This window comes from Triticum urartu, chromosome 7A (genome assembly GCF_056163025.1).
Source record: "Triticum urartu cultivar PI428250 chromosome 7A, HENAU_Tu73, whole genome shotgun sequence".
NCBI classification, from domain to species: domain Eukaryota; kingdom Viridiplantae; phylum Streptophyta; class Magnoliopsida; order Poales; family Poaceae; genus Triticum; species Triticum urartu.
Window position 1 is genome coordinate 9,141,127 of NC_141879.1, and position 22,394 is coordinate 9,163,520.

A 22,394-nucleotide genomic window follows, 5' to 3' on the forward strand; every position below is an offset into this window, starting at 1 on the left:
AAGCAGAGAAGTATGGGCCAAAAATTACAACGTTGGAGAATTAGTTATACGACTACCGGACAAGAAAAAGAACAAACTCAAGCCCAAGTGGGAAGATCCCTTCATAATTGACCAAGTCCTTACTGGTGGAGCGTACCGCCTGCGGGATGCATCGGATAACCGAATCGAGCCAAACCCATGGAACGCAGCCCGTCTCCGAAGATTCTATGCCTAGCGCCAGACTCCGTGTTCGTCTCCTTCCTCTATCCATTTTTTATATATTTTCTGTCTTACATTTTTCTTCTTCTTCTCTCTCTCTCTTATACCCTCTAAAGGCTCATAAAGTGACGCGCTATCCGCGCTCATTAAACCTGGGGGCTTCTTTAAACAGAAGCTTATTCATACGGTCTTCACGCCCAACACATGTGTCACACTTCCGCATGTACCTTTTATTCACCATTATATGCATCGATATGACTTAAGTTTTGGCCAAGCTGGGTTGCCTGGCTCCTGTTCTTACCCCCTACGTTCCCGATTGTTCGGCTAGGTGGTAAAGGGAGCACCTCTGTGATTGTTACTGCCGGGTCAGCCGGACGTGTACCTCAGACTGGGTGAAGCCGAAAGCTAGCGTTCTTAAGGGAATATTCGGTCGGTGAACTAAAGATGATCTTTTTTATTTTTATCTGTATGCCCCCAGATGTTTTTCCTGCGTTTCTTTTCGCAGCATGGACATGCACCTTAGGGCATGCCTCCCAGGGAAAGGAACCCCTAACGGAACTATTCTCCCTGGAAGATGTTTCTTACTAACCATGTAATATAACATAACTAGTCGAGCACTTGTCTGTTCAAGCCCTAATGACCCCTACGCCTGGTCTCCATGCATTCCCCGATTCCTATATAACCGCATGGGAATTCGGACACACTCCAGACCGTCAGGTCCCGAGGCTAAAGCGAAAAGGTCCGCCATGACAAATGATCTACAATCCAGCTAGAAGGCATTATAAATGTCAATTAAATTACATAGTCATTTTGACTGGTTGTATTCCTCTTCAATACCATCTAACAGGTTGTCCAATTTACAGTCCTGCTGGGAATACTTTGCGGCCAACTCTACTTGGTCGTATACTAAGCTTACAGGGATCTCCTTCCCATCGGGCCCTACAGGTCCGACCTCGGCCATGTGGTTGGGGTCAGCCTTTGCGTACCGCGTCTTCACCATGGCCCAGGCCTCCCGAGCGCCTTGACGGCAGGCTGATATCTTCCACAATCGGAAGCGCCGCCGTGCTCCCTTTAGCTTCTCCGCAAGCTCTCCAAGACCTTCGGGCATGGAGACGGATGGCCACAGGGCCTGGGCGACGCCTTGCATCGCCTGCCGAACTCGATCGAGCAGTTGCGAGAGCTCGGGAAGAAGGTCACCCGTAGAACCGGGCATCTCCTCTGCAGGACGGCCTGTTAGCACACCTACAGACATTGCTCTGTTAGTCGACTTCCCTGTCAAACTTTCTCTCAAAGGTTCGTTCAAGCACTTACTAAATATGTCGCGCCGAAGTCGCTGATTCTCCTTCATGGAGTCTGACAGCTGGGCACGAACATCTTTCAGCTCGACGCCCAGCTTGGTGTTGGCATCTTGGAGCTCGTTCTTCTCCCGCCTCACCTTTTTCAGCACCTTCTCACCAGCCTTTAGCTGGCGTAGGAGGTGTTGCCTTTCCGGATTCAATCCAGCGCCATCTGCAATTTCATTTGTCAGATTCGCACCAAAGCCGTGCTTCGCAAAATACTTATCTTTCGAAGTGTATATTACCAGCGGGGGTCTCCTTGGGCTCCCCTGCCACGGCTAGTGCGGCCTCAAGTTGGGCTTTGCACTCTTGCAGCTCCTTGGACAGTAGGGAATTCTTTTCCGTAAGAACCTGCATCACAAATGATCCTTAACCCAGTTATTCTAACTGTTTCAAGTCTCGGGGGCTACTGGTATATACATATAATTACCAGAATTTTCTTACCCGTATGTCTTTTACATACTGCTCTGTGGCTCTGGCTAGACCATTTTGAGCGGCACGGAGATATGCATCTCCCGAGTTGAAGGCATCTAACGCCCCTTGGGAGAAACAAGCGTCGCGAAGAATTGACCGGCGACGCCTGTGGTTCATGGCATTCTCCACCTCAGAGTTGGTGGCAGACAACCCGTCCACATCCTCCATCGGAGGAGCATCTGGCGCACGCCTTGCGTTCGCCTCCGCCTCCTGACCAAGCTTTGGAGCCTGGCTGGTGGAGGCGCGATTGGCAGCCTCTCCGGATGTAGTCCGGCAAGGTCTCTTTGTCCTGAAAAGAGCGCGAGTGTCAATATACCTCGAAGGTATAACACCTGGGATAAGGGGGCGCGCCATACCTTTGCGTTGACGCCTCGGTTCGGACTGCATTTCTTTTCTGCCCGCGGGGCCCTACGGCCCCTCGTTGGCTTGTCGCCGCAGGTTCGGCCTTCCGCCTTAAATACCCCCCCTGCAAAGTTCGGTTGCAACCATGAAACTGAACACGAGTGGGCGGACACCTATTCGGGGTACTGGGACTTCGATCTCAGGTACCTGGGGAGTCAGGATTAGCCCGGGGTAATCGGTCGTAATGGCCACCAAGGCGTTGTCCTTGCTCAATTGATGGAACACTCCATCAATCAGCTCCACAGATATATTCGGATCCTCTTGGGAGGCTGGGTCGAGGGACCGTCCTGGGTCCTCGGGTTGTGGAGGAGGGCTGCTTATTTCCTTAACAGCCCGGCGCAGTTCCTGCATTGAAGTCGTCAGACTGAATATTTAACAATGGGAATACAAAACGGATGGGCAAGTAAATACGGCCGCTTACCCAGCTTGGGGGATTGTGCATGGAGAATCCGCCCTGAGGGTTGACGCGGAGAAATTCCTCCTCTTGTCCCTTATACAGAGTGGACAAGATCTTTAGTAGAGCGGCAGCCGAATCCGGCCCCTTACGGCCGTAGCGGGTGCCGTCGTCCTCCCCGTTGAAGTCCCACATGGGGTGGCTTCTGTACTGAAGCGGCTGCACCCCCCGCATAATGCATTCGGCCATAACCCCGATCATGGTTAGTCCGGAATGGGCTAACAATCTTATTCGGCCCATCAGGTAAATGATGTCCCTGTCGCCTCCCCTCTGAGGGCTCCGTGGGCGCCAGCTTAGGCGCTTCTTTAAGGGAGCACTGTTGAATTCAGGGAGGCCGATCCAGACAGGATCCGGCAGCGGGACGTCTTCTATATAAAACCACTCCGAGGGCTAGTCTTCAGGCGCCTTCTTTGGGGTTCCGGACAGATATCCGGTCCCGGCGATGCGCCACACTTCGGCTTCGCCCACTTGATACATTGACCCCTTCTTGGAACGGGGCACAAGGCAAAATAGCTCCTTCCACAGTCCAAAATGAGCTTCAACACCCAAGAACAGCTCACAGAGGGCTACAAAGCCCGCGATATGCAATACTGAGGCGGGCGTGAGATGATGTAGCTAGAGGCCGTAGAACTCCAGCAACCCCCGGAGAAATGGATGGATTGGAAATCCGAGCCCCTTATTAAGTAAGGGACGAGGCACACCCGCTCTCCTTTGGAGGGATTAGGGGCATTCTCTGCTTGCTCTCCGTCGTTGTAGACGGCAAGACCGGCTCGAACCGGGACCATATAGGCCGGGGGAGAAATCCCTTGGTCTGGAGTGTCACTAGCTCGCTATGTGGGATGGAACATCTCTCCCAGTATCCAGGCTTAGGGCTGGAAGGGCGAGGGGAGGAGTTGCGATGGCTGGCCATGGTGGAATGTACCTTTGTCGGATGCGTTCTGATGAACACTGGCGGAGGGGAGAAGGTGTGGATTGGATCTAAATCCTCGTCCCCTTAAATAGGGCAGCTCATTTACGCGGCTAGGGGTGTGAATGTAAAAACACTCAGACTTTTCATATTCGTTTGACACGTGGGAAGCGGCCATTATTGGGCGTAGAAGCCAAGGAGCGCAAACATCTACAAGAAACCGGACTTTATTCAAACAGGTACACGGAATTTGGAGGAGAACCCGCCTTGCAATGCCGAAGACAATCTACGCGCCGGACTCATCATCATTGAAGCCTGGTTCGGGGGCTACTGAGGGAGTCCTGGATTAGGGGGTGTCCGGACAGCCGGACTATATCCTTTGGTCGGACTCCTGGACTGTGAAGATACAAGATTGAAGACTCCGTCCCGTGTCCGGAAGGGACTGTCCTTGGCGTGGAAGGCAAGCTTGGCGATACGGATATGAAGATCTCCTACCATTGTAACCGACTTTGTGTAACCCTAACCCTATCCGTGTCTATATAAACCGGAGGGTTTTAGTCCGTAGGACAACATACACATCAACAATCATACCATAGGCTAGCTTCTAGGGTTTAGCCTCCTCGATCTCGTGGTAGATCTACTCTTGTACTACCCATATCATCAATATTAATCAAGCAGGACGTAGGGTTTTACCTCCATCGAGAGGGCCCGAACCTGGGTAAAACTTCATGTCCCTCGCCTCCTGTTACCATCCAGCCTAGACGCACAGTTCGGGACCCCCTACCCGAGATCCGCCGGTTTTGACACCGACAGTCGGACTCTTCTCCTTCTATATGTAGATGACATGATCATCATCGGGGACGACTCTAACTACATTGCCTTTGTTAAGGCCCGCCTTCGCAACCAGTGATGTCTGATCTTGGTCCACTTTGCTATTTTCTTGGGATTGAGGTTTCTTCGACCTTTGATGGCTTCTTCATCTCCCAGAAAAAATATATTCAGGATCTTCTTTCTCGTGCCGCTCTTGGTGATGAGCGCACTATTGTGACTCCTATGTAGCGCAACGTTCAGCTTCGTGCTTCTGACGGTGATCCTCTTCCTGATCCCACTCGCTATCGCCACCTCGTTGGGAGCCTTGTCTATCTAGATGTCACTCGTCCTGACATATCCTATCATGTCCACATTCTCAGTCAGTTCGTTTCAGCCCCCAACTCTTTCCACTATAGCCACCTCCTCCGTGTTCTACGATATCTTTGTGGCACGATCTCTCACCGCCTTTCTTTCCCCGCTCCAGCTCTCTCCTCCAGGCCTACTCTGATGCTACGTGGGCTAGTGATCGTTCTGATTGACGCTCACTGTCTGCTTACTGTGTCTTTCTTGGCGGCTCTCTCATTGCTTGGAAGACAAAGAAACAGACTGTAGTTTCTAGCTCGAGTACAAAGGCTGAGTTGCGAGCGATGGCTATGTTGACGGCTGAGATGATCTGGTTACGATGGTTACTTGAGGACTTTGGTGTGTCCGCTACTACACCGACTCCCTTATTGTCAGACAGTACATGTGCTATCAGTATTGCGCGTGACCCGGTGAAACATGAGCTCAAAAAGCACATCGGTGTGGATGCCTCCTTTGTGTGTGATGTTGTGCAGGATCAGATTCTCGCTCTTCACTATGTGCCCTCTAAGTTACAGTTGGCGGACTTCTTTACGAAGTCACAGACTCGAGCGCAGCATGGGTTCTTTCTCTCCAAACTCGGTGTTGTTGATCCACCATGAGTTTGAGGGTGGGTGTTAGATGTGTATAGTCCCTTTTTTTGTATATCCCCATTGTATAAGGGGCTTCCTGCACTTAACCACACATGTACATGTATTGGCCTTTGCCCCCCTGTGAAAGTTAGTTGCTCATTATCCAGCAGCCACAAGGTTTAGAGCAAGGATCCATAGATGAGGAGGAGATGGTGTGCGCCGCTCCAACTTCCTGATAACCCATTCACCCACGGCCTTCCACCTAGCACACCCACTTCAGGAGAAAGGTGAAGTGCTCCGGTTGTCCTGCTTTCTTTCTTTGCCAATGGTTTAAAGTTTTGTTCTTTCTCCTTGGTGATGTACATAATTGTAGTTGTAGTTCTTTTGTTAGGGAACAACGTGCTGAGATAACTTAATTATCATGGAGCATTATAAGTACTCACCGACAATTTCCAAACTGACTGATAATTGTCTCGAATTATCCACAATGATTGATTTCTGTAAATTCTATAATGGCTGGTAGGGCTAATATCTCTCCTAAGAAATTTAATTTTGGGCGCATTGAGATAATTGTCAAGAATAAAATGACAGTTAACGCCCTGATATCTTATATTACAAAGCAGAAGCATGTTTCGATGTAAAGGGAATAAACACAATTGACTTCTTTTTGCACCAAATTGTCTTATGCATGGTGGTATGAATTGGGCTAATCATTGGTTCATCACGAGTCATTGCTTGGATGGGTCCGTAAAAGGTTTAGAGTTGTGGAATATCACTAAAAAGGAAATTTTGGCTTATGCTTGTGGTGATTGCAGTCTAATAGGAATTCAGTGTTTGTTCATTGATTCCAATTTTTCTTCTTCTGAATTTGTATATTTGTAGGTTGCATCAATTTTGTTCCAATTATGATATGAATAGGTGGGCATATTTTTAACACAGTAACATGATCTCCAGATTGCCTTTATTTAACACTTGGTTCCTCCGATGGTTCAGGGATTGCTGGGAGGTAACTACCTTTTAGAACATGTGTTGAGTTGTTTGATACATAGTAAGCAAATATGTTTCATTCTCAATGTTGTTGTGTCTTCAAACATGTCCTAGGATGTACCGATGTGAGACCTACTTTTTTTACTTTCATTCTATGAAAGAAAAGGTTAATTCCATGTTGATCCCACTCAAATGTTACTACTTACAAGCAATGTGTTATGATTTCTGTGACTGTTGCTTTCTATTTCACCACGTTGTTTTCATCTGTGAGATTGATTTTTTTCCTATGCGGGCCCTTGGCGTTTACTTACTATACTTTTATTTGGCGTATGAGGTCTGAGCTACTCTTTGTGCACACGCCCTATAAATTTATGGCATTAGTTTGTTGGCCATGCTTGTCAGATCAAGAATGGTGAGAACACAAATGCTTAAAGGTTCATATTTGCATGGTATGTTATTCTCCCTCTCTCTCTCTCTATCTATCTATCTATCTATCTCTCATTGGATCATGTGGTATTGATCCGTAATGGAAGTTAGTAGTAGCTGCTAGCTACCCCTATGACTTGAACAGCTTTATGTTTTAGATAAATACACAAACAAGTGCTATGTTGTTTGTTTTGCAACAAGGCCTCTTCAAAACAAAGTAGACACCAAACACCTTATAGTATATGATACTACTACTGTCTTAATTTCCAGATAGCCTACAGATAATTCCATCAAGCCCTAACAATAAACATCATAGAAAGATGGACGCAGCAACGCACTCCATCGATGATTTAGTATACTATTAGTACTATGCCATTTTCCCTTCATGGGGATTCGACATATATCAAACATTATATCAGGTGTATCACCTCAATGACATGTGTGAACCACCGATCTTCCGGTAATGCCCTACATTTATTTGCAACGTTTAGTATTTTACTTGATCCTATCATGTGCATATTTGTAGCACTATCTTCTCAATTATTCTCCAACACGTCTACTAGTACTAAAGAAAGATTTTGCATATTTGATTTCAATGTGTGCATTTATGTTGAAATATCTTGTCATTTAATATCCATTGTGTGTACTGGTATTAAAGAAAGATTTAACATATCTACTTTTTTCATAAAGGACAAGACTGGGCATCCCCTTCTATTATATGCAGTCTATTTAAAGCGGATTCCCAGTGTATAATGTGTCCTTCATCCCCAATCCAAAATGTCAAGACTTGGTCTAGTGTTGCAAGCAAGTTCCCTATGTTTCCTTTTTTTCACACATCAAATTGAAAGCGGCCAATTCTCTTCTCCTACTCAGAGGGTAATGTTGCAATGCTATACATATATCTAGATTCTTGCGAGAATTATGTATAAGGGGAGACATATATTTTATTTGGTTTGATAGAACCTATTATCTAGAGAGTGATTGGCCATTGATTAAACTAGAAGAAGGGTTGGGGTTAAAGCTAGGACTACGCATGCCAGATTTGTGAATCTATACAGTTTTTATATCCTTATAGAGGTGATAATAAAGATTTATGAACCGTAGTTGAGGTTGTAGTTCCAACTAATATTGGGGCTAACTCTTAGATGTCACCGCAAGATTGGCCTCCCAGTTCCAATGAGCTATAAGGTCAAGAATACAAACACTAGCATTGTTTTGATCTCTACTTGTTGATTTGTGTTCTTCATGGTCCATGTTTATTTGGTTTCATAACTCATGACAATGATTTTTCCATTGGAACTATCAATTAAAAAACATCTTCCTCAAACAGTAAATAAACATTGACTAGAAAATTTATGCATTCTAATAGTCATTGTTTGCCAATACACTATGCAAAGGTAACCAATAAATACGTTGCATACTTGTGTTGTAGAAATTCGCATATTGGATAATGTTAGGGGGTTATTTCTTAGCTTGAAAACTAACATCAGCTTAAATTTCATGACTCTATGTTGGAACACTTTATTATTTTGCTATTTACGTTATATTCTCGTTTGTTCTCCTAGGGAAACAATAATGCACTAGGACAATATGAGCTATATGGCTTAGCCAAAAGAAAGATGATAGGCTTGAAGTCAAACACCAATGGAACAAGAATTCCTATAGATAGTTCCAATTCAAGGGACATAACACATGTGAGTAATTATTCTTGATCTTCGTTGGTTAGTTGCACGTAAACTATATTTTCCATGTATTGTGAAAATTAATGAGATAACATAAATTGTCATTTTCAAACAAAACATAGATATTTGTATAAACTATAGTGAATGTTTGAACATAGTTTTTCTTCCTATTTATGTATGATACTTCAAATGGTAAATATTCATGCATTAGTATTGGACATTCCTTGGTTTCATGTTTCTCCATGTTATCTTACCTACCCTAAAGTTTTAGTTCCAATTGTTGTTGGAGTTTCCTTACAAACATACTCCTCATTAAATTAGGATAATTACATGGGAATTTTCATTCATGTCAATAAAGCAGTGCACCTAATGTGGATTTGAAGACTTGCAGTAATCTGGTCATCACACTTAAATGTGAAGCAATTCTTCACTATTTCTGAAGTATGGCAAATAGACATAGTGGTTCAGCCTTATATGAGATACATATTCTATTCGACTCAACTAAAAATAATTTAATTAAAGGCCAAGCAATGGTTAATCCTAACAGAGATATAGCAAACTCATGTCTTGGTAGCAAATTTAAGTGTATAATTGTTGAATAGTTGCACGTCTCGTATTCATACACTATTATGATGTTACAATGCACATTTTTTACTCCATTCATGGGTTTTATGATTAATTTGTATGTCTTCACTATGCAGTATGTAGCACACATGAGTCCATTTGACAAATATTATGGCTTACATGCCACCATGGATGTTTATGATCACAAACTAAAACCTGGACAATTGAGTTCAACCGTACTTTGGGTTAGCCACTATGGAGATGGTGCAGATTCAAGCCTGAATTCGGTCGATGTAGGATGGCATGTAAGTAATATTTATTTTTCAGTCTCCTTGTAATATAGGCCAGGCTTTAGTGAGATGTTTGGCGAACAAACTTTTCCATAGTTCTCAAAATTCCCCATAAGCTTTTTTTCCATATGTTGGAGCATTTTAACACAAATTCTTTACTCTAACCCCCAATCCAATATAAGAATATGCTCATAAATTCTATTTTTTAAGGAGAAGTTTTTTCCTCTAATTTCAGCATTTTTTTGTATATCTTTCCAGAACTCTATGGCGAGTCAGATCCTCACTTCTTTACCTATTGGATGGTATGTGATAATGATGCTTTTAGTAATATCTTACAAGTAGTCATGCTCATATGAGAAATGTATATTTAGTCACACATGAATATATATATATATGCAACAGAGGGATGGATATCATAAAACCGGGTGCTTTAACATGAAGTGTCATGGTTTCATACGAGCTGATGGTGCTACAATAGCACCAGGTGCCAAAATACATCCTGGTTCTAACTCTATCACAGTCAGAGTGTTTAAGGTGAGAGTTGCATGCTTCTTAATTTGCCATTAAAAATATATAAGTGTCATTCTTGTCTCACACAATATTTTTTAATGATTTAAACTTATAATCATGTCAACAATCTTACAACCCTTTTTTTAATCGCGCCAAAAAGTGTTATTTAGTCTTCCTATATAGTCAAAGTGTAATACCGAAAGAAGAGAGGGCTCTGATGTAAAAAAGAGCACAGTGCTTTTTTTCTACAACAAATTTCTTAAATACTTTCAGTTGCACTAAATTTAACTCTATGGCAGGGAAACAAATCTGGAAACTGGTGGGTCTATTGTGGATTCAATAGTATCCCAACAGCGGTGGGATACTATCCTAGATCAATGTTCTCCTATATGGGAGATCATGCAAATCATGTGGAGTTTGGTGGCTTCGTGACCACAAAAAGGGCACTGCAAACACCTCCTATGGGAAGTGGTGCCAACCCAAAGAGTGCTGGCACGGGCCGCCCGGCATCTTTAAGCGACCTTCGATTCATTGATCGGGATGAGAGGAGTAGGCCTATCATGACAGACTTGTCGGTTGGTGTGAGCAATGAGAAATGTTACTCTATTACTCCCATCGATCATGCGAAGTGCTTTTATGGTGGACCAGGCGGTTGCGTGGGATAATAGTCTCTTGAATTGGCCAGGTGCAATAATGTTCATTTGCACGTGGTCTACAGTATTTCTGTTTCTGATCTAATAAGGCCGTATGAATGGAAATAAATTGTGAAGAGGGTACTACTTGTTTGAATAATTCATGTATGCATGGCACATTATTATGTGTGATCAAGAAGCCCCCCTCATTATCCACTACTAACACGAAGTATTGAAATTGTTTGGGACACATGATCAAAGCCCAAACACACAACAATTTACATATGTGAGGTAGTTCGGCAATGTTTCCTTACATCACCATGCATGTGTTTGCCCCTTTAAATATAGAAATTTCAGCACATATGTGCATGGAAGTAAAGGAAACATGTTATGTTCCTGCATAATCGACCCTTTAGTACCGTCCATACCTACACGTATGACCAAAGATTGATTCCTTAACCTCACAATAGTCCGGTTCCTTTCTATAGTAGGAACTCTGCATTGCCATTTCTGCATGGACTCTTAAAACGATCTCCAATGTGTTAGTTGGATCATCCAAGAATTTTTTATGTTGTCTTCTTGATTTATAAATAATCTAAAGTAAATAAACATGAAGAAAGAGAGCTAATGGGCATGGACCATGACAAGGGGTCGACTATTGGGCCCATGTAGCCCCCATGCGACCTGGACTTGGGTTGCGCCTCCTGGCCGTGTGGGGGGGCATAGGGTTCCATTGGTATCCATTTTGGCGCTACTTGTCTTATACTGGAGTGAAAACCCCTAACCTAACTACTCTGGAGTTTTCCGCCACTGAGGCAGACAATGGAGCACATTTTCTCTCCTGGTGGGCTGATTCTACCTAGATCCAACCTTTCCGGGCAGGGGAATTCAAATCCATCATCATCACCAACACTCAATGCATCATGTAGATCATCTTCATCCACACCATCTTCAATAGCACTCCACCATCTCCATCTCCATCCCCTTTTCAATCTATGAACATTTGTTGTAGATCATTTCATGTGATCAGTTATTAGTGGTTTTTTTTTGCTTGTTAGTCGATGCTCTTCCAAGTTCTTACTGTAGATAAGTATATCATAAAAAAGGCTAATGCGAATATCATGTGAACTGCATCCTGAAGGAAATATGCCCTAGAGGCAATAATAAAGTTATTATTTATTTCCTTATTACATGATAAATGTTTATTATTCATGCTAGAATTGTATTAACCGGAAACTGAAGGAAATATGCCCTAGAGGCAATAATAAAGTTATTATTTATTTCCTTATAATCATGATAAATGTTTATTATTCATGCTAGAATTGTATTAACCGGAAACATAGTACATGTGTGAATACATAAATAAACAAAGTGTCACTAGTATGCCTCTACTTGACTAGCTCGTTAATCAAAGATGGTTATGTTTCCTAACCATGAACAATGAGTTGTTATTTGATTAACGAGGTCACATCATTAGTTGAATGATCTGATTGACATGACCCATTCCATTAGCTTAGCACCCGATCGTTTAGTATGTTGCTATTGCTTTCTTCATGACTTATACATGTTCCTATAACTATGAGATTATGCAACTCCCGTTTGCCGGAGGAACACTTTGGGTGCTACCAAACGTCACAACGTAACTGGGTGATTATAAAGGAGCATTACAGGTGTCTCCAAAGGTAGATGTTGGGTTGGCATATTTCGAGATTAGGATTTGTCACTCCGATTGTCGGAGAGGTATCTCTGGGCCCTCTCGGTAATACACATCACATAAGCCTTGCAAGCATTGCAACTAATGAGTTAGTTGCGGGATGATGTATTACAGAACGAGTAAAGAGACTTGCCGGTAACGAGATTGAACTAGGTATTGGATACCGACGATCGAATCTCGGGCAAGTAACATACCGATGACAAAGGGAACAACGTATGTTGTTATGCGGTCTGACCGATAAAGATCTTCATAGAATATGTAGGAGCCAATATGGGCATCCAGGTCCCGCTATTGGTTATTGACCGGAGACGTGTCTCGGTCATGTCTACATTGTTCTCGAACCCGTAGGGTCCGCACGCTTAAGGTTACGATGATAGTTATATTATGAGTTTATGCATTTTGATGTACCGAAGGTTGTTCGGAGTCCTAGATGAGATCACGGACATGACGAGGAGTCTCGAAATGGTCGAGACGTAAAGATTGATATATTGGAAGCCTATGTTTGGATATCGGAAGTGTTCCGGGTGAAATCGGGATTTTACCGGAGTACCGGGAAGGTTACCGGAACCCCCCGGGAGCTAAATGGGCCATGATGGGCCTTAGTGGAAAAGAGAAGAGGCAGCCCTACATGGGCTGCGCGCCTCCCTCTTCCCCTAGTCCTATTAGGACTAGGAGAGGTGGCCGGCCCCCTCTTTCTCTTTTCCCCCTCCGCGAATCCTATTCCAACTAGGATTGGGGGGGAATCCTACTCCTAGAGGGAGTAGGACTCTCCTGGCGCGCCTCCTGTGGCCGGCCAGCCTCCCCCCTCTAATCCTTTATATACTGAGGCAGAGGCACCCCAGAAACACACAAGTTGATCCACGTGATCTATTCCTTAGCCGTGTGCGGTGCCCCCAGCCACCATAGTCCTCGATAATACTGTAGCGGAGTTTAGGAGAAGCCCTGCTGCTGTAGTGCATCAAGATCGTCACCACACCGTTGTGCTGACGGAACTCTTCCCCGACACTTTGCTGGATCGGAGTCCGGGGATCATCATCGAGCTGAACGTGTGCTCGAACTCAGAGGTGCCGTAGTTTCGGTGCTTGATCGGTTGGATCGTGAAGACGTACGACTACTTCCTCTACGTTGCGTCAACGCTTCCGCAGTCGGTCTGCGTGGGTACGTAGACAACACTCTCCCATCTCGTTGCTATGCATCACATGATCTTGTGTGTGCGTAGGAAATTTTTTGAAATTACTACGAAACCCTTCAGTGGCATCAGAGCCTGGTTATTTATGTTGATGTTATATGCACGAGTAGAACACAAGTGAGTTGTTGGCGATATAAGTCATACTGCCTACCAGCATGTCATACTTTGGTTCGGCGGCATTGTTGGACGAGACGACCCGGACCAACATTACGCATACGCTTACGCGAGACCGGTTCCCCCGACGTGCTTTGCACATAGGTGGCTTGCGGGCGACTGTCTCTCCAACTTTAGTTGAACCAAGTATGTCTACGCCCGGTCCTTGCGAAGGTTAAAACGGAGTCTATTTGACAAACTATCGTTGTGGTTTTGATGCGTAGGTGAGATTGGTTCTTGCTTAAGCCCGTAGCAGCCACGTAAAACTTGCAACAACAAAGTAGAAGACGTCTAACATGTTTTTGCAGGGCATGTTGTGATGTGATATGGTCAAGACATGATGCTGAATTTTATTGTATGAGATGATCATGTTTTGTAACCGAGTTATCGGCAACTGGCAGGAGCCTTATGGTTGTCGTTTTATTGTATGCAATGAAATCGCGATGTAATGCTTTACTTTATTACTAAGCGGTAGTGATAGTCGTGGAAGCACAAGCTTGGCGAGACGACAACGATGCTACGATGGAGATCAAGGTGTCACGCCGGTGACGATGGTGATCACGACGGTGCTTCGGAGATGGAGATCACAAGCACGAGATGATGATGGCCATATCATATCACTTATATTGATTGCATGTGATGTTTATCCTTTTATGCATCTTATCTTGCTTTGATTGACGGTAGCATTATAAGATGATCTCTCACTAAATTATCAAGAAGTGTTCTCCCTGAGTATGCACCGTTGCCAAAGTTCGTCGTGCCCAGACACCACGTGATGATCGGGTGTGATAAGCTCTACGTCCATCTACAACGGGTGCAAGCCAGTTTTGCACACGCAGAATACTCAGGTTAAACTTGACGAGCCTAGCATATGCAGATATGGCCTCGGAACACGGAGACCGAAAGGTCGAGCGTGAATCATATAGTAGATATGATCAACATAAACGATGTTCACCATTGAAAACTACTCCATCTCACGTGATGATCGGTTATGGTTTAGTTGATTTGGATCACGTAATCACTTAGAGGATTAGAAGCATGTCTATCTAAGTGGGAGTTCTTTAATTAATTTGATTAACTGAACTTAAATTTATCATGAAACTTAGTACCTGATTAGTATCTTGCTTGTTTATGTTTGATTGTAGATAGATGGCTCATGTTGTTGTTCCGTTGAATTTTAATGCGTTCCTTGAGAAAGCAAAGTTGAAAGATGATGGTAGCAATTACACGGACTGGGTCCGTAACTTGAGGATTATCCTCATTGCTGCACAGAAGAATTACGTCCTGGAAGCACCGCTGGGTGCCAGGCCTGCTGCAGGAGCAACGCCGGATGTTATGAACGTCTGGCAGAGCAAAGCTGATGACTACTCGATAGTTCAGTGTGCCATGCTTTACGGCTTAGAATCGGGACTTCAACGACGTTTTGAACGTCATGGAGCATATGAGATGTTCCAGGAGTTGAAGTTAATATTTCAAGAAAATGCCTGGATTGGGAGATATGAAGTCTCCAATAAGTTCTATAGCTGCAAGATGGAGGAGAACAGTTCTGTCAGTGAGCATATACTCAAAATTTCTGGGTATAATAATCACTTGATTCAATTGGGAGTTAATCTTCCAGATGATAGCGTCATTGACAGAATTCTTCAATCACTGCCACCAAGCTACAAGAGCTTCGTGATGAACTATAATATGCAAGGGATGAACAAGACTATTCCCGAGCTCTTCGCGATGCTGAAAGCTGCGGAGGTAGAAATCAAGAAGGAGCATCAAGTGTTGATGGTTAACAAGACCACTAGTTTCAAGAAAAAGGGCAAAGGGAAGAAGAAGGGGAACTTCAAAAAGAACGGCAAGTAAGTTGCTACTCAAGAGAAGAAACCCAAGCCTGGACCTAAGCCTGAAACTGAGTGCTTCTATTGCAAGCAGACTGGTCACTGGAAGCGGAACTGCCCCAAGTATTTGGCGGATAAGAAGGATGGCAAGGTGAACAAAGGTATATGTGATATACATGTTATTGATGTGTACCTTACTAATGCTCGCAGTAGCACCTGGGTATTTGATACTGGCTCTGTTGCTAATATTTGCAACTCGAAACAGGGACTACGGATCAAGCGAAGATTGGTTAAGGACGAGGTGACGATGCGCGTGGGAAACGGTTCCAAAGTCGATGTGATCGCAGTCGGCACGCTACCTCTACATCTACCTTCGGGATTAGTATTAGACCTAAATAATTGTTATTTGGTGCCAGCGTTAAGCATGAACATTATATCTGGATCTTGTTTGATGCGAGACGGTTATTCATTTAAATCAGAGAATAATGGTTGTTCTATTTATATGAGTAATATCTTTTATGGTCATGCACCCTTGAAGAGTGGTCTATTCTTGTTGAATCTCGATAGTAGTAACACACATATTCATAATGTTGAAGCCAAAAGATGCAGAGTTGATAATGAGAGTGCAACTTATTTGTGGCACTGCCGTTTAGGTCATATCGGTGTAAAGCGCATGAAGAAACTCCATTCTGATGGACTTTTGGAACCACTTGATTATGAATCACTTGGTACTTGCGAACCGTGCCTCATGGGCAAGATGACTAAAACACCGTTCTACGGAACTATGGAGAGAGCAACAGATTTGTTGGAGATCATACATACAGATGTATGTGGTCCGATGAATATTGAGGCTCGTGGCGGATATCGTTATTTTCTCACCTTCACAGATGATTTAAGCAGATATGGGTATATCTACTTAATGAAACATAAGTCTGAAACATTTGAAAAGTTCAAAGAATTTCAGAGTGAAGTTGAAAATCATCGTAACAAGAAAATAAAGTTTCTACGATCTGATCGTGGAGGAGAATATTTGAGTTACGAGTTTGGTGTACATTTGAAAAATTGTGGAATAGTTTCGCAACTCATGCCACCCGGAACACCACAGCGTAATGGTGTGTCCGAACGTCGTAATCGTACTTTACTGGATATGGTGCGATCTATGATGTCTCTTACTGATTTACCGCTATCGTTTTGGGGATGCGCTCTAGACACGGCCGCATTCACGTTAAATAGGGCACCATCAAAATCCGTTGAGACGACGCCTTATGAACTATGGTTTGGCAAGAAACCAAAGTTGTCGTTTCTAAAAGTTTGGGGCTGCGATGCTTATGTGAAAAAGCTTCAACCTGATAAGCTCGAACCCAAATCGGAGAAATGTGTCTTCATAGGATATCCAAAGGAAACTATTGGATACACCTTCTATCACAGATCCGAAGGCAAGACTTTTGTTGCTAAATTCGGAAACTTTCTGGAGAAGGAGTTTCTCTCGAAAGAAGTGAGTGGGAGGAAAGTAGAACTTGACGAGGTAACTGTACCTGCTCCCTTATTGGAAAGTAGTACATCACAGAAAACTGTTTCTGTGACACCTACACCAGTTAGTGAGGAAGTCAATGGTAATGATCATGAAACTTCAGAACAAGATACTACTGAACCTCGTAGATCAACCAGAGTAAGATCCGCGCCAGAGTGGTACGGTAATCCCGTTCTGGAAGTCATGCTACTAGATCATGATGAACCTACGAACTATGAAGAAGTGATGGTGAGCCCAGATTCCGCAAAGTGGCTTGAAGCCATGAAATCTGAGATGGGATCCATGTATGAGAACAAAGTATGGACTTTGGTTGACTTGCCCGATGATCGGCAAGCAATTGAGAATAAATGGATCTTCAAGAAGAAGACTGACGCCGACGGTAATATTACTGTCTACAAGGCTCGACTTGTCGCGAAAGGTTTTCGGCAAGTTCAAGGGGTTGACTACGATGAGACCTTCTCACCCGTAGCGATGCTTAAGTCTGTCCGAATCATGTTAGCAATTGCCGCATTTTATGATTATGAAATTTGGCAAATGGATGTCAAAACTGCATTCCTGAATGGATTTCTGGAAGAAGAGTTGTATATGATGCAACCAGAAGGTTTTGTCGATCCAAAGGGAGCTAACAAAGTGTGCAAGCTCCAGCGATCCATTTATGGACTGGTGCAAGCCTCTCGGAGTTGGAATAAACGTTTTGATAGTGTGATCAAAGCATTTGGTTTTATACAGACTTTTGGAGAAGCCTGTATTTACAAGAAAGTGAGTGGGAGCTCTGTAGCATTTCTGATATTATATGTGGATGACATATTGTTAATTGGAAATGATATAGAATTTCTAGATAGCATAAAGGGATACTTGAATAAGAGTTTTTCAATGAAAGACCTCGGTGAAGCTGCTTACATATTAGGCATTAAGATCTATAGAGATAGATCAAGACGCTTGATTGGACTTTCACAAACAACATACCTTGACAAAATTTTGAAGAAGTTCAAAATGGATCAAGCAAAGAAAGGATTCTTGCCTGTGTTACAAGGTGTGAAATTGAGTAAGACTCAATGCCCGACCACTACAGAAGATAGAGAGAATATGAAAGATGTTCCCTATGCATCAGCAATAGGATCTATCATGTATGCAATGCTGTGTACCAGACCTGATGTGTGCCTTGCTATAAGTCTAGCAGGGAGGTACCAAAGTAATCCAGGAGTGGATCACTGGACAACGGTCAAGAACATCCTGAAATACCTGAAAAGGACTAAGGATATGCTTCTCGTATATGGAGGTGACAAAGAGCTCGTCGTAAAAGGTTACGTTGATGCAAGCTTTGACACTGATCCGGACGATTCTAAATCGCAAACCGGATACGTGTTTACATTAAACGGTGGAGCTGTCAGTTGGTGCAGTTCTAAACAAAGCGTCGTAGCAGGATCTACATGTGAAGCGGAGTACATAGCTGCTTCGGAAGCAGCGAATGAAGGAGTCTGGATGAAGGAGTTCATATCCGATCTAGGTGTCATACCTAGTGCATCGGGTCCAATGAAAATCTTTTGTGACAATACTGGTGCAATTGCCTTGGCAAAGGAATCCAGATTTCACAAGAGAACCAAGCACATCAAGAGACACTTCAATTCCATCCGGGATCTAGTCCAGGTGGGAGACATAGAAATTTGCAAGATACATACGGATCTGAATGTTGCAGACCCATTGACTAAGCCTCTTCCACGAGCAAAACATGATCAGCACCAAGACTCCATGGGTGTAAGAATCATTACGGTGTAATCTAGATTATTGACTCTAGTGCAAGTGGGAGACTGAAGGAAATATGCCCTAGAGGCAATAATAAAGTTATTATTTATTTCCTTATAATCATGATAAATGTTTATTATTCATGCTAGAATTGTATTAACCGGAAACATAATACATGTGTGAATACATAAACAAACAAAGTGTCACTAGTATGCCTCTACTTGACTAGCTCGTTAATCAAAGATGGTTATGTTGCCTAACCATGAACAATGAGTTGTTATTTGATTAACGAGGTCACATCATTAGTTGAATGATCTGATTGACATGACCCATTCCATTAGCTTAGCACCCGATCGTTTAGTATGTTGCTATTGCTTTCTTCATGACTTATACATGTTCCTATAACTATGAGATTATGCAACTCCCGTTTGCCGGAGGAACACTTTGGGTGCTACCAAACGTCACAACGTAACTGGGTGATTATAAAGGAGCATTACAGGTGTCTCCAAAGGTAGATGTTGGGTTGGCGTATTTCGAGATTAGGATTTGTCACTCCGATTGTCGGAGAGGTATCTCTGGGCCCTCTCGGTAATACACATCACATAAGCCTTGCAAGCATTGCAACTAATGAGTTAGTTGCGGGATGATGTATTACAGAACGAGTAAAGAGACTTGCCGGTAACGAGATTGAACTAGGTATTGGATACCGACGATCAAATCTCGGGCAAGTAACATACCGATGACAAAGGGAACAACGTATGTTGTTATGCGGTCTGACCGATAAAGATCTTCGTAGAATATGTAGGAGCCAATATGGGCATCCAGGTCCCGCTATTGGTTATTGACCGGAGACGTGTCTCGGTCATGTCTACATTGTTCTCGAACCTGTAGGGTCCGCACGCTTAAGGTTACGATGATAGTTATATTATGAGTTTATGCATTTTGATGTACCGAAGGTTGTTCGGAGTCCCGGATGAGATCACGGACATGACGAGGAGTCTCGAAATGGTCGAGACGTAAAGATTGATATATTGGAAGCCTCTGTTTGGATATCGGAAGTGTTCCGGGTGAAATCGGGATTTTACCGGAGTACCGGGAAGGTTACCGGAACCCCCCGGGAGCTAAATGGGCCATGATGGGCCTTAGTGGAAAAGAGAAGAGGCAGCCCTATATGGGCTGCGCGCCTCCCTCTTCCCCTAGTCCTATTAGGACTAGGAGAGGTGGCCGGCCCCCTCTTTCTCTTTTCCCCCTCCGCGAATCCTATTCCAACTAGGATTGGGGGGGGGGAATCCTACTCCCAGAGGGAGTAGGACTCTCCTGGCGTGCCTCCTGTGGCCGGCCAGCCTGCCCCCCTCTAATCCTTTATATACTGAGGCAGAGGCACCCCAGAAACACACAAGTTGATCCACATGATCTATTCCTTAGCCGTGTGCGGTGCCCCCAGCCACCATAGTCCTCGATAATACTGTAGCGGAGTTTAGGCGAAGCCCTGCTGCTATAGTGCATCAAGATCGTCACCACGCCGTCGTGCTGACGGAACTCTTCCCCGACACTTTGCTGGATCGGAGTCCGGGGATCGTCATCGAGCTGAACGTGTGCTCGAACTCGGAGGTGCCGTAGTTTCGGTGCTTGATCGGTTGGATCGTGAAGACGTACGACTACCTCCTCTACGTTGCGTCAACGCTTCCGCAGTCGGTCTGCGTGGGTACGTAGACAACACTCTCCCATCTCGTTGCTATGCATCACATGATCTTGCGTGTGCGTAGGAATTTTTTTGAAATTACTACGAAGCCCTTCAGAAACTTGATACATGTGTGAATACATAGACAAACATAATGTCACTAGTATGCCTCTACTTGACTAGCTCGTTGAATCAAAGATGGTTAAGTTTCCTAGCCATAGACATGAGCTGTCATTTGATTAACGGGATCACATCATTAGAGAATGATGTGATTGACTTGACCCATTCCGTTAGCTTAGCATTTGATCGTTTAGTATGTTGCTATTGCTTTCTTCATGACTTATACATGTTCCTATGACTATGAGATTATGCAACTCCCGAATACCGGAGGAACACTTTGTGTGCTACCAAACGTCACAATGTAACTGGGTGATTATAAAGGTGCTCTACAGGTGTCTCCGATGGTACTTGTTGAGTTGCCATAGATCGAGATTAGGATTTGTCACTCCGATTGTCCGAGAGGTATCTCTGGGCCCTCTCGGTAATGCACATCACTATAAGCCTTGCAAGCAATGTGACTAATGAGTTAGTTGCGGGGTGATGCATTACGGAACGAGTAAAGAGACTTGCCGGTAACGAGATTGAGCTAGGTATTGAGATACCGACGATCAAATCTCGGGCAAAGTAACATACCGATGAGAAAGGGAACAACGTATGTTGTTATGCGATTTGACCGATAAAGATCTTCGTAGAATATGTGGGAGCCAATATGAGCATCCAGGTTCCACTATTGTTTATTGACCGGAGACGTGTCGCGGTCATGTCTACATAGTTCTCGAACCCGTAGGGTCCGCACGCTTAACGTTCTGTGACGATTTGTATTATGAGTTATGTGATTTGATGTACCGAAGGTAGTTCAGAGTCCCGGATGAGATCGGGGACATGACGAGGAGTCTCGAAATGGTTGAGACGTAAAGATCGATATATTGGACGACTATATTCGAACATCGGAAAGGTTCCGAGTGATTCGGGTATTTTTGGGAGTACCAGAGAGTTACGGGAATTCGTATTGGGCCTTAATGGGCCATAGGGGAAAGGAGAGAAAGGCCTCAAAGGGTGGCCGCACCCCTCCCCTTGGACTGGTCCGAATTGGACTAGGGAGGGGGGCGCCCCCTTCCTTCCTTCTCCTTCTCCCTTCCCTTTTTCCTATTCCATGTGGGAGGTGGAATCCTACTAGGACTAGGGAGTCCTAGTAGGACTCCACACTTGGGCGCGCCCTATGAGGGCCGGCCTCCTCCTCCCTTGCTCCTTTATATACGGGGGCAGGGGCACCTCCAGACACACAAGTTGATCTGTTGATCTCTCCCAGCCGTGTGCGGTGCCCTCCTCCACCATATTCCACCTCGATCATAACGTAGCGGTGCTTAGACGAAGCCCTGCGTCGGTAGCAACATCATCACCGTCATCACACCGTCGTGCTGACGGAACTCTCCCGTGAAGCTCTGCTGGATCGGAGTTCGCGGGACGTCATCGAGCTGAACGTGTGCTGAAATCGGAGGTGTCGTACGTTCGGTACTTGGATCGGTCGGATCGTGAAGACATACGACTACATCAACCGCGTTGTGCTAACGCTTCCGCTTTCGGTCTACGAGGGTATGTGGACACACTCTCCCCTCTCGTTGCTATGCATCACCATGATCCTGCGTGTGTGTAAGAAAATTTTGAAATTACTACGTTACCCAACACATCCAGTGCCCTGTTCATGGTTACTTAGAAGGTACCAAGATCTCCAATAAGACCAAATACCATAACTGTGAATTCAAAATGTCCATGGTGGGCATGGGTGGCAGTTTTATACCCCTCTGCTGGGGGTAATCTAATTTGGTGGTATCCAGCCTTAAGATCTAACTTGGAGAACCAACTACCTCCTGCTAATTCAATCAAAATTT

General features: G+C 44.3%; 1 protein-coding gene across 1 annotated transcript; it reads left to right on the plus strand.

Moving 5' to 3' along the window:
* Positions 1–9,346: 9,346 nt before the first annotated feature.
* On the plus strand, positions 9,347–10,638 carry LOC147956833 (protein neprosin-like). Its single transcript, XM_087531470.1, has 4 exons — positions 9,347–9,476; positions 9,710–9,765; positions 9,866–9,997; positions 10,273–10,638. The coding sequence occupies exons 1-4, from the start codon at positions 9,362–9,364 to the stop codon at positions 10,636–10,638; spliced, it is 669 nt and encodes a 222-aa protein (XP_087387596.1). The 5' UTR covers positions 9,347–9,361.
* Positions 10,639–22,394: the final 11,756 nt, after the last annotated feature.

Excerpts from the sequence above, each read along its gene's own strand:
- LOC147956833 (XM_087531470.1), top strand. The coding sequence starts at position 9,362 with ATGGATGTTTATGATCACAAACTAAAACCTGGACAATTGAGTTCAACC. Across the intron at positions 9,766-9,865 it reads ACTTCTTTACCTATTGGATG|AGGGATGGATATCATAAAAC; the intron begins GTATGTGATAAT and ends TATATGCAACAG. Across the intron at positions 9,998-10,272 it reads TCACAGTCAGAGTGTTTAAG|GGAAACAAATCTGGAAACTG; the intron begins GTGAGAGTTGCA and ends ACTCTATGGCAG.